The 13262-nt window shown below is 38.2% G+C and overlaps 1 protein-coding gene across 50 annotated transcripts in view; it reads left to right on the top strand.

Annotated features, from left to right (window-relative positions):
• NEB (nebulin) overlaps positions 1 to 13262 on the top strand; it is a 204642-nt gene that overhangs the window by 181076 nt on the left and 10304 nt on the right. For 7 of the 50 annotated variants that reach the window (XM_065561691.1, XM_065561679.1, XM_065561678.1 and 4 more), the window contains 8 exons: positions 3817 to 3909; positions 4399 to 4491; positions 6333 to 6425; positions 6698 to 6790; positions 7069 to 7161; positions 8164 to 8271; positions 8595 to 8778; positions 12403 to 12495. In XM_065561691.1, coding sequence (XP_065417763.1) covers positions 3817 to 3909; positions 4399 to 4491; positions 6333 to 6425; positions 6698 to 6790; positions 7069 to 7161; positions 8164 to 8271; positions 8595 to 8778; positions 12403 to 12495 — 850 coding nt within the window. Of the gene's footprint in view, positions 1 to 568; positions 662 to 1231; positions 1325 to 2521; positions 2615 to 3243; positions 3337 to 3816; positions 3910 to 4398; positions 4492 to 6332; positions 6426 to 6697; positions 6791 to 7068; positions 7162 to 8163; positions 8272 to 8594; positions 8779 to 12402; positions 12496 to 13262 lie in introns of all 50 variants that reach the window. The other 43 variants (XM_065561706.1, XM_065561705.1, XM_065561701.1 and 40 more) reach the window with 13 other exon arrangements.

Here is a 13262-nt window from a genome sequence, read left to right as displayed (position 1 = left end):
ACATTCCATTTGAATTGCCATCTACAATTCATGAATTTTACATCATGATGCTTTTTTATTATTAACTTTTTTGTGTCCCTGTTTATATGGGGGGAGGTTTGAATTCATTTTACACCTACTCAAACACCATAGTTTTGAAATTCTGTCCTGACTTCAGATTCTTATGCCGCTTAGGAGAATACAATGTAGTTACACTTTTTGATACATGTACTTACCACAAGCTACTCTGATCTCATTTAAACTGGTACAAGTCTGGAGATATCCATTAAAATCAATTAAATCACTCCAGATTTACAATAAAGCAAATTAAATCAGAATCTGGCCCACTTGTGCCTTCATATTTCCCCACGCATCTCTTATTAATGGGAATTGTGGGTGCATAGCTGAGGTCACAAATACTGCATAATCATCAATATTAGTTAATTTTCCCTTTAACTTTTCCTAGTTTGGGGGTCAGGATTGATATAGAAAAATCTGGATTCTTGATGCTTAACATGTACATGATGTTAAGTGGAGATTTGTTGACTTGCTTCTTCTTTTTCTTTGACACTTCCTCATTGCCACACAGGTGTTGTACAAGGAGGGCTTGGGGACTGGGACCCCAACACCTGTCACTCCAGAGATGGAGAGAGTCAAACGCAATCAAGAAAACTTTAGCTCGGTATTTTTTAAAAAGAAAATAGCTACCTTTAACACCATTTCGGATGAACTTTTAAACATTTATAAAAGTTCAACCCTTTTCCTTTCCCGTAATCAACTTATAAAAATAAGATCATCCTCTTTCCAATTTTCAGTAATTACTACTTATTTCTTTTTTTTTGTACTTTTTATGAGTTATGTAATTCTGAGGAACTCCTAACCACCATTTCCACCCCTCTATTTTCCAAACCTCTGTTTAACTTTTAAAAAACTAGAACTATTTTGAAGTTTTAATATAGCACTAGGTTTTTAATTAGCCTCAATCCCTTTTTTTCCCCACTGTAGTGCACGTAAAAAATAAGACATGGTATTTCTGCAAGTCTAAAGAATTCTATCCGAGTTGATCACAATTCCTGTATAACACTGATCTTAGCTGGCTTATTCATTAATACTTCCTGCTTTTTTGGTGCAGAGTGGATGTGGTAGACATAAAAATTGTATTCCTTATGATCAACACTTACCCTCGTCAAGTGGAGTATTACTGACCTTTTAAAAAAAAAATTTTTTTTAACACGTCCTTGTTACTCAACAGGTGTTGTACAAAGAGAACCTGGGGACAGGAATTCCAACACCTGTCACACCAGAGATTGAGAGAGTCAAACGCAATCAAGAAAACTTTAGCTCGGTATTTTACCAAATGAAAAAAGTTTCCTTTAACTCATTTTTAAATGTTTTAACCTTTACCAAAATAACTATACTGCTATCCTTTCCCTGTAATCAACTTATACTGATAAAACCATCCTTTCCCCCATCTTTTTCTGCAGTTCCCAGTGATTGATACCTTATTCCTATTCATGTTTTATGGTTTAGATAATCCTGAACGTTGCTATCTATCTATTTTTTTTTAATAACAGGCTTTTAAAAAAAATTACCTCAATCCTTGATTTTTTTTTTTTCTGGTTTAATGCACATATCAATTAAGACATGTTTGGCCAAAACCTCAGCTGATATAAATCTGTATAATTTCAGTGTAACTACACCAATTTAGACTGCTGAGAGTCTGTCTCGGTATTTCTGCAAGGGCTAAAGAAGCATTTAGTTAGTATTTAGAGCAGACTGCTTCTTTTCTGTCATGTCAGATGCCTTTTGTCCCATCCTTCCTATCTCTCATGGTGCAAACACTCTCAGTTGAATCCTTATCTGTGTAAACTGGCATACCTTCATTTGAAGCTCTGGTCCTATGGGTCAAAATTGCCAGCATAGGTGCATTTCTTAGAGAGAGAGAGAGAGAGAGAGAGAGAGAGAGAAATTTCACGTGCAGTCAGACAGCAATGTTAAATAAGTATTTCTCAAGTACCATTCCCAGATGCACTCTTTATAATGTAATCCCTGTGCCCTTTTCAGAATAAGGCAGCAAGATTCCTTAATCTTAACTCTGGCACCATTTTATTGATTTTTTTTTTATGACAACTCCTCATTGCACATGTTATACAAAGAGAATTTAGGGAAGGAACATCAATCTCTCTCTCTCTCCAGAAACACAGGGTCAAATACAATCAAGAAAATGTTATTTCATTATTTATGAAAAATCCTTTCATTCCTTTTTAAGCAACATTTTTATCCTCTAAAATAGCCTTCAAACCTAGATATTTCATGTGATCCACATATAAAAAACCCTCTTTCCATCAAAATTGATCACAATGTATTGTATATTACACTGACTCTACAGCTTTTATTTCATTAATTTGTCTTGCTTTTAGTTCGGGGTGGCTGTGAAAAAATTGTATCCCTCACACTTATCCCTTTCTGCCAGCACACGAGATATTATTGACTCTTGCTTTTTTTCTTTTTCTTTTTGGGCTATTTCCATGTTACCCCACAGGTGTTGTACAAAGAGAATCTGGGGACAGGAACCCCAACACCTGTCACTCCAGAGATGGAGAGAGTCAAACGCAATCAAGAAAACTTTAGCTCGGTATTTTTGAAAGACAAAAGTTTCCTTTAACTCCATTTAAAATGCACATTTTAATCTTTATAAAGAAAACAAAAACCACACACCCTATCCCTTTCATGTAATTAACTTATACCAATAAGACCATCCTCTTTCCATCATTTTACTGCAATTTTACAGTGACTGTTACTTAATCTTCTTCCTAACTTTACTATTTGTATGATCCTCAGTAATGTTAACCACTTTACTCCTTGTTCAAGCCTTTTTTTTTTTTTTTCTGTCCTGTTGGATATTTTTAAAAATCTCTATTGTATCTGTCACTCACCATGCAAGGAACATGGGTCAGAATCTCTAATAAAATAGAGTGAGAGCCAGTCATAAAACTTTCTCATGTAATCAGATTACGTTTTTGATCTGTGTTCGCCAAGAAAACCATTCTCTGGTGGATTCAATACATATTCCACAATAAGACATTAGAATTATCTGGTCTTGAACCCATACTCCTTGCACAGCCAAAACTTTCATGGCATTCAGCCAGTATAGAAAAGCAGAATCAGACCAACCAGACTTAATACCTGACATAATGTGGCACTTTATTAATTGTTGCTTTTCTGATTTTTTTATTATTTTTTGGATGCTTCATTACCACACAGGTGTTGTACAAAGAGAACTTGGGGACTGGAACCCCCTTACCTGTCACTCCAGAGATTGAGAGGGTCAAACGCAATCAAGAAAACTTTAGCTCGGTATTTCTGATAAGCGAAAAGTTCCCTTTAACTCTGTTTAAAAATGAACTTTTTTAACAAATGACACTGACCTCCCATTATTTTAACCTATTTTTGTTTTGATGTTGTTCCTTTTTAAAACATTTTTAATGCCACATTTCTAATCTTGAGAACTTTTAACCATTTGTCCTTCTTCACTTTTCAATCTTTATTTTCTCTGAAACTTTTACGTTAATTTTTTTTTTTTACCACCACGCATTTTCGTAACAGCCTTAACTACTGCTTTTTTGTGGTCTTGTTAAAACACAATATTTGTTCAAAGAATTCTTTTGTGGTTAAAACGCAATGTTAGATCTGTATTTCCCCAGATGCATTCTTTTAAAAATGTAACACCTAAGTCTTACACATGAAAAGATAGAACATGCCCTAGGGTTCCAACTTGTAAACAAACGGAGTTTTATTTATTGCTGCTTTCTATGGCTGCTTTCTTATGTCTCACAGGTGTTGTACAAAGAAAATGTAGGGAAAGCTACCCCAACACCAGTCACTCCAGAGATGGAGAGAGTCAAACGCAATCAAGAACACATTAGCTCGGTATTTTTAGCAGGAAAAACACTCTTTTTAAGATCTGAACTGTTTAACCTAACACTAGAGGTTTTAACAATCCATGCTTTCTAACTTTAAAATGGATGTGAATTCACCTCTTGGCATAAAATTCCTACCTTTTACACTTATAAATAAGCTACAGAGTCTCATCTTTAATCCTTTGGTACTAGGATTTTATTAGAACAACAATTTAATTGACTTTCTTTTTTCAATAAATGGGGGCGGGGGTTGTTTTGTTTTTGTTTAACCCTTCCAGACTCCTTATTCTACTAAGCTATTTTGCTTTCATGCAGTGCTGATTCCTTAATGGAGCCATTCCTGCAGCCAATTAGATCAATCACAAAGCACTTATTGATTTTACTGGAAACAGGAATGGGCCCCAAAAAGTAACCCTTTCTAAATGTGATAATTCAGAAGCTCTTGTTTTTATTGTCATTGCCTTTTTATGATTTTTGGATACTCCTTTGTATCATGTAGGTTTTGTACAAAGAACACGTGGGGAAAGCGACCCCAACACCAGTCACTCCAGAGATGGAGAGAGTCAAACGCAATCAAGAACACATTAGCTCGGTACCTATAAAATAAACAGTTTTTCCCCCTTTGCTCCTATTTTTTAATAAAATAACACTAACATATTTCAGAAAGGCTTTTTTAGCTTAAAACGTTAGATATGGCTCTGTTTGCATAATTTCTTTTGCTCCTAAAAATAAACCTAGCTTTAGTGTTAACAGTCTGCTCCTGGAATTTTAAGATTGTTTTATAACCTAGCTCTGTGACTGTAGGGCTCTATCCAGATATTAACAGTCTCTGTGGCTGCTGGCCTATACGAGCTCAACAGTACTTCCTCCCTATTGTTCCACTGAATCCAGTTAGGAACTGACCTGGTGACATCCTCTAGACCTCTGGGAGTTGGAAGTAGTTGACAGTATCTAGGGCCTTGGCTACACTTGTGAGTTACAGCACAATAAAGCCTCCCAGAGTGCTGTATCTCACTCCCCGTCCACACTGGCAAGGCACGTACAGTGCTGTATCTCCCTGCCTACAGCGCTGCTGGTACTCCACCTCCCCGAGAGGAATAACGTTTACTGTGCCTTGGCTACAACTCCCGGGTGTCAGTGTGAATGAGGAGTTAACTTACTGTGCTGTGATAATCCCCTTATCAAGTGGCCACTCTTCTCATTGTTGTGATCGGCTGCAGGAATGCGGAGGTGCCGTTTCAAAGCTCTGTTTCAGAGAGAAAAAGCAAACATTTTGCTGTTTGCTTTGAGTGAGTGAGTGAGTGAGTGAGTGAGTGAGTGAGTGAGAAGCAGGGGGTCTGAACGTACAAGATAGCGTGCTGACACACTCTCAGCACTCCAAAAACCCACTCACTCTCCCCCCACACTTCCTGTCACATGCCACCCCACCCCACCCCCCTTTTGAAAAGCACGTTGCAACCATTTGAATGCTGGATAGACTGCAGCGCTTTCCCTACTCAGCTGTACAAAGGCGGGTTTAACTCAAGCGTTGTACAGCTGCAAGTGTAGCCAAACGCTAGGAAACATTGAGAACCACATGGGCTTAAACATTAGGGCGTGATCCAGCTCCCATTAGAATCAGTAGGAGTCTTTCCATTGCCTTAACTGGAATTGCACAACTGTACAACCTGCCCCTTTTAAGGGATGAAGTCTCATATTGCCATATACAGCAGTCAGGGTCCTGGGAGTGATGCAGTGAGATTTACAGAACATCTGCCCCTGGTTTTTAATTTGGCTGACTGGTGTCAATCAGCCAGAGAAATAAACATCTCTGGCTGAGAGCTTCAAAACAGAGACACAGAGAGAAGAATCCTTTCCAAATGGTGATTTAGTGGAGAAAGTAGTAAGAAGGGATGTCTTCACTGGAGAAACCCCCAACCACCCACAGTGATCATACCCTGGCAGCTGTGAGAAGGTTCAGTCAATGGAGTCTCATTTGGATTGGGATTCAGATTACAACTAGTTCAGGTGATTGAGAACTGAAAAGCCTCTTACCAGCTGCCCCTCCTACAGCAATTCCTCCTCCAATCCTAATCTTAAGGTTTGCATAATACATGAAGGCAGTGATGTGGTGCATGGGAGTTAGGGACTCATTTTTCAGGTCTCCTGGAGCAACCTCTTTCTTGACTAGGTCTGCCCAAGGCACAGACAACTTCCGAGAGCTTGTGCATCCTGCAGTACCATAAATATTTGCAGCTGGATAGAGCCCTTCTATTTTAATATGAAAACTTCATTTTTAATTATTTTTTTCCAGTTTTTTTTTTCTTGCTCTTCCACATCCTTGTCCCTTTAGCTGTTTGGCATTCATGCAGTGCTGTGTAACATAACAAGTCATGATTTTTTAAATTTGATAAGTAACTTGTTTTTTCTGGATACGTCTTTTGTATCCCGTAGGTATTATACAAAGAAAACTTGGGGCGAGCAACCCCAACACCTGTTACTCCAGAGATGGAGAGAGTCAAACGCAATCAAGAAAACATTAGCTCGGTATTGTCTTGAGAAAATAAAATGTGATGTGACAGTGCATTTTTAAAAAATACCTTTCATCTGACTAGTTTTGTTTCTCCCCCACATTTTTAAATGTAATTTTAATTGGCTTTTTAAAATTACAAGCATTGATTTTAACAACTTTTTAAATATTTTTTCCAGAGGGATTTTTCCTATTAACACAATAAACTTTACTATTACAAAAGTAATAGTTTTAAAAAATTCACTTGTACATTTTTTGTGATTTTTGGATACTTCTTTGTAACCTGTAGGTTGCTTACAAAGAAAACGTAGGGAAAGCAACGCCGACACCTGTCACTCCAGAGATGGAGAGAGTCAAACGGAATCAAGAAAACATTAGCTTGGTATTGAAAGGAACAACCTTATATTAAAAAAATAACAAGCCTCAAAAACTTTGTTCTGCTTCTAATTTTACCCCAATTTTCTCAACTTGCCTTTTTTTTTCCTTTTGAAATAATTATTTTACTTTTTGCATAATGAAATAACGTTTTAACTGCTTTACTTCTTGATATCCTTTTATCCATGCAGTGAGAGTATGATTAAACAATAACACAATTTACACCATGATTCATCAACAATTGTCTAGTCTTTGACTTCTGGACACTTTTTTTGTGTGCTATAGGTGTTGTACAAAGAGCACATGGGAAAAGGAACTCCGACACCTATCACTCCAGAGATGGAGAGAGCTAAACGCAATCAAGAAAACATTAGCTCGGTATTTGCTAGGACAAATAAATAAGCTACAAAATAACATTTTAACATTATAAATCATTTAGTCCTTTCCTCATTCAACTTTAAAACATCTAAATATTAACTTCCTTACCTAGTTTTGAAGTTTTAAAATGATACTAAAATATAACTCTAATTCCTGGAGTTTTCCATTCCTTGTTTTAACTGGCTCTCTATTTTCATCTGATTCCTTGTTTTACATAACAATTTGACTTCAAATAACAAATGTAACCATCTAAATTCCTGGTAATAGCCTCTGTGTTTAAAGTGCATATATGGTATGTGATGCATAATGGACATTCTTCAGCATTATGGGTATTTTCTGTTAGTAACTTGTGTTCTACATAAAATGTATTCATTCCTACAGGCAGTAACGCCCCCCATAAGCTGTTACTCAAGACAGCAGAGACTTGTCGTGCCCTCTCCTGGCAAATGCTTATGCATGCAGATAGTTTCACTGAACCTATATGGCCCTCATCAACACAGTATTTGAGATCCTAATTCCCCTCCCCCCCATGTAATTGAATATTAGAAGGATAAAATGGGCCTAATTATTTTCTCCACTACTCACTGATAACTCTATGAAGTCAATGAGTTGAATGTCAATAAATGAGAACAGAATATGGCCCAAAAAACTCTCTAAGGTTTGGCTCTGGCCTTTGTTTACCAAGGCAGCAATTTTTTTACATACTCATCTAACAGAATTAATCAGGCTTTCATCACTACTTTGCCTTTAAAAGACTTTAGCGATCAGAGTAAAAGATCTTTTACTTAGTGAAAAGAAAGTTTGAGGCATGTTCTTATACCATGCCTCTCAAAAGCCAGTGCTACCCATGTCTCAATAACTAAACTAGCGTGGTGGCCTAGAGGCTCTCTCCAGCATGTCCTCATTCATTTTGTCTCATCTCGTCACTCCTGTGCAAAATGTCTCTGAGAATTCAGAGCCAGCGTACTGACCCACATTCACTTCCTGTTTCTCATTTGTTAGGTCCTCTATTCAGATAGTTTCCGGAAACAAGTGCAAGGCAAAGCAGCTTATGTATTGGATACCCCCGAAATGAGGCGCGTACGAGAGAACCAGCGACACATCTCTACAGTAAGGCTTCCTTTTTTTTAAGAAGGTTAGCAAGTGATATAATCAAAATTTAACTCAGTTCTTGAGCGATCAGAGTTGTCACGTCATGGATAATGTGTCTATGGTGATTCTGGTTGCCATATTTAAATAGCAAAAGCCAAACTGAATTTATCCCTTATAGACTCCACAAGGGATACATATTTGGGACTTCCGTGTCTCTTGGATTTCAGAAGTCAGAGATGCCAATGCACATCTTTACTAGCTATTAATTCAAGGCAAGCAGAAATACCAAGAGTAGCTACTCTACAGAGGAATGGACATGTCTTTTTTTTTTTTAATTGTAGGTGAAATACCATGAAGATTTTGAAAAACACAAAGGTAGCTTCACACCTGTGGTTACTGACCCCATTACAGAGCGTGTGAAAAAGAACATGCAGGACTTCAGTGATATTCACTACAGGGGCATTCAAAGAAAGGTTGTAGAAATGGAGCGAAAACGAGTGGACCAGGATCAAGAGACAATCACAGGTATTCAGCACTCACACTGCATAGCAGTACTGAGAGCATTTCTTCTGCCCTGTGTAAAACTCAACATGGTCATGAAAATTTACCATCCTAAGCACTTTTCACAGATTCCAAGACCCGAAGGGACCATTGTGATCATCTAGACTGATCTCCTGTATAACACAGGCCATGGAACACCTTCAAAATAATTAATAGAACAGTCTAAGAGGAAAAACATACAATTTACCCGGCCAGCTGCTCCTGGGACCCTCTGTGGGGGAGGGGAGGCTTATGTCAGGGTGTCCCCCTCTCCCTTGCCATGTACCCCTTCTCCACAGAGCCAGGGAGGGGGACAGGGCTCAGGAGCAGGAGAGCTCAACTGCCATGGTCTGAGCCTTCTGGTGTGAGTGCCTTAAAGAGATAGCACATGGTCTCTCCGACTCCCCCAGCAGCCAGCACACTCGCACAATCTGTGTGTGTGTCTCTCCCTCTCTCAAACACACACACACACACACACACACACACATATATACAGTCTCTGTGTCTCACACACACTGTCTCTCTTTCACAAACACACTCTTTCACACTCACATCCCAACACATTCTGGTGGTGGTGGTGTTACTAGTTGGTGCTTCCTGCAATGCACATATATGCGCTGTAATTTTGTTCTTTCAAAGTGCTGTTACTTTAGTTTTTTGACTGGTCTATGCATTTCATAATTTTATTTCTCTCTTATGCTTAAATTTAATTCATTGAGTAGTGAATTCTAAAATGCCTAACCTGGCCTGACTGAAGTAATTATCCCTATGGTAACTTTACCAAAAAAAAAAAAAAAAAGTTTTTGTTTCTGTTGGTGGTGTACATCCATCCACACATTACACTGCTCTACAGCCAAAATGCTTCTGAAATAAATGTAGTCAAACTTTACTAATTCTGGGTCACTGAGAACGAAAATGATGCTTAAAATTGTTGATTGGCTGTAGTTTTCAAGATATGCTATTGGGTCACTATATACGACCCTTGACTTGGGAATGGCGGATGATAAGTGAGTTATAAAGGGAAGGGATCACAATTTAAACCAGAAATGACTAAAATACAGCTTTGACTGGATCTATGACTGGGTTTGGACAGTACTTGCTTTTTAGGCAAAACAATGAATGATGCAATCTGAAGCTGGTATTGCATCATACATGATATGAATTGCATCATGTTATTCCTAGAAGTCATGGATGATGCAATCATAACGAAGCTTACATCACTCTGCTGAACAAATTGCCCTATATCAGCTCTAGAAATCATACGGTGTCGTACTCTCATTTGTCAGTGTTTGATTTTGCAAAGGGACACATTTCTGTTTAGCCAAAGTGAGCAGAGATGCCTCGTACTTGTGTGAACTGTGCAGATAACTTCGGCTATGTTTGTGGTGAAGTGACTTTTGCATCACAAAAGCGCAGTATAACCACTATGGTTAAGAAAGCCTATCACCTTTATTTTGGCTGCAAAATTGGAGATCAGGACAAGAGGTGGGCCCCATCCATATGCTGCAACACTTGTGCAACAAAGCTTCGCCAGTGGTTGAACAGGAAAAGGAAATCTATGCCTTTTGCAGTGCCAATGATTTGGAGAGAGCCAACAGATCATACTAGCAATTGTTAATTCTGCATGGTACCTCCAGTTGGGAAAGGTGTGTCAAAGAAGAAAAAGTGGACTGTGCATTATCCAAACATTCCATCAGCTATATGCCCAGTACCCCACGGAGAAGGACTGCCAGTTCCTCATGCACCAGAATCATTCTCACTTGAGTCAGACGAGGAAGAGGATGAAACTTCTGGTCCTGAACCATCAATGTCACAGGACCCACATTTTCTCCCATCCTCCTCCTCTGAACCACCAAGAGTAAGGCAGAGCTGTTGGGCTCCAGACTACAGCAGTGGAATCTCCTGGCAGGTGATGTTAGGGTTTCCATGTTCCGTGACCGTCAAAAGGATCTTGTCCCATTCTTCTTCATGGAAGGTGATCTTGTAGCCTGCAACAACTCGAGGGTGTGATGGCAGCCCTCAACATCATTCACGATCCAGATGAGTGGAGACTGTTCATTGATTCATCGAAGATGAGTCTTAAAGCTGTTTTACTGCATAATGGCAATGGGTCTGATGAAGAACTTTGTCAAGGCCATTGACAAAACACAAGCAGCTTTCAAGTACCTCCATGGAAAATTTCCAAGGTTAAGTGAAGCTAAGATAAAGGAAGGTGTCTTTGTTGGTTCTCAGATTTGTGAACTTCTTCGAGATGATGCATTTGACCATGCACTGCGTGGCAAGGAAAAGACGGCATGGAAAGCCTTCCAGTTAGTGGCAATAAATTTTCTTTGAAACAACAAGGCAGACAACTACAGGTTGTTGGTGGAAAACCTCCTCAAGGCATACAAAAGCCTTGATTGCAATATGTCACTGAAGATACATTTTTTGTACTCTCATCTAGATTTTTTTCCCACCGAACTGCGGAGCAGTGAGCGACGAGCATGGCGAGCGATTTCACCAGGACATTGCAACAATGGAGAAACGCTATCAGGGCAAATGGAGCCCATCAATGCTTGCAGACTATTGCTGGACAGTGACAAGAGATGCTCCATTTAATGAATACAGGGGACAAGCCAAGAAGCGCCGAGTAGACACTGAATAGAACTAAACTATGTACATAATAGTTTTTTGCCTTTTGTTTCATAATAAATTTTATTTATATAACTCTTCTGCTGATTTTTAAAGTGTTACATAAACAGGACAGGTGAAATATTATCATGTAACGCAACCATAAACACCTGAAAAGACCTAGGTTTACAATTTATGATTAAAACTCTACTATCTACACAATATACATAGACATAAAATGTAAACACTTAAATATCTTAGAAACAGTAGCCAGTTGTTTTAATTGTCATATTTGAATTCAGCACATCAAAATACATAATAAATAGCACATTTTATCTCTGAAGCAGACGACTTCTCAAAAATTGTAGACCAGTGTTATTGGTGAACATAAAATTAATTCTGCACATGGATAGAAAAAATTAGAGGGAACACTACTTATGTCTAGTCTGAATTTGTCTAGCTTTAACTTCCAGCTGTTGCATCATGTTAGATCAGTTTGATTCATTAGTCAGCGTTACTTTGAGCTATTTTAGTCACTCTTCAATTTAAATGTTGTGAAGCTCTCTTCAATGGGCAATATTAGCTACACATCATGCAATCTAGAAACCTACTGTTTGATCCAGGTCTTTCTAAATTTAACATAGAAAGATCATAATTCATATTGATTTAAAATATTGTTTTAATTTCTTTCTAAGCACAGATGGACATATCCTTGCAGATCCTGGAGACGCGGTTGGCAAATCTGTTACTGTACAATGGCATCACTTGACAGAGTAATAAGGAAATGGGCCTTGCACAATTATCTGGTCTGTGTTACAGCCAGATTTGAGAAGTATAGTTTTAAGTTCTCTTCAAACTTCTCTTATGGCCTTCAAACATATTCAGCTCCAAAAGACAAAATTACTGCGTATAGGAACGTCTTATGTTCCTATTCTTTTCCTATTCAAGATGTAAGTGGACTTTTGGATAGTTGGTAAAAACAGTACATTTCTCTTTCAGGTCTTCGTGTGTGGCGTACTAATCCTGGATCAGTCTTTGACTATGACCCAGCAGAAGACAACATTCAGTCTAGAAGCTTGCACATGATTTCTGGTGTGTCCCACAATAGCTGCCGTTGACCAGATGTTCTATTCAACACAGTGTGTGGTCAAATGTGTTGTTACTTGAAATGTATGTTTTTAGATACACAAGGACAGGTCAACTCTCTATCTACTATCCAATGAAGATTGAATTCCATCAGCAGGTTAAGGAATACAACCGAATAGATTTCCATGTTGACTTCTGGAAGCACTTTATTCAATATGGCTAGGATTTTCAAACCCACCTAGGGCCCAACGTCCCACTGAAAGATAACAGGACTTGCCTTTGAAAATCCCAGCCTACATGGCTATATGTTTAAACTTATCTACTTGTACGTATAGTTAACTGGATATTTGATATTGCTACTCTTCAGAAAACACATATTATTCAACCGCAAGTATATACATGTATATTATGCCTTTAACACAGATGCATTGGATTGTCTACTGCTGGCTTAAATCACTGTATTATAGGTTGCTTATCAAATGTGCGTCTTTCATCACTTATCTAAAATGAAATGGATGCAGAGCTGTTAGTCTTTTTTCTTACTCCCTTTCATTTTTAGAGAAAAGCTCTGTACTGCAAACACCAATAAGAAAAATGTTCAGCAATCTTGACCCAGCTTTGTGTTACTTGGGTGGGGGCAGAGGTTGATTTATGAATACATATCGCATCCTGCATGTTTTGGAAAATTCCAATCTAGTAAGAGTGACAACCAAAAGGGAGTTGTGTTCAGCTTCAGGTTTCATTAATGTTTATAAATGGCCCTGCTAATTTTT

This window comes from Chrysemys picta, chromosome 11 (genome assembly GCF_011386835.1).
Source record: "Chrysemys picta bellii isolate R12L10 chromosome 11, ASM1138683v2, whole genome shotgun sequence".
NCBI lineage: Eukaryota > Metazoa > Chordata > Testudines > Emydidae > Chrysemys > Chrysemys picta.
Note: the sequence above shows the minus strand (reverse complement) of the source record. Positions and strands in the feature narration are given on the sequence as shown.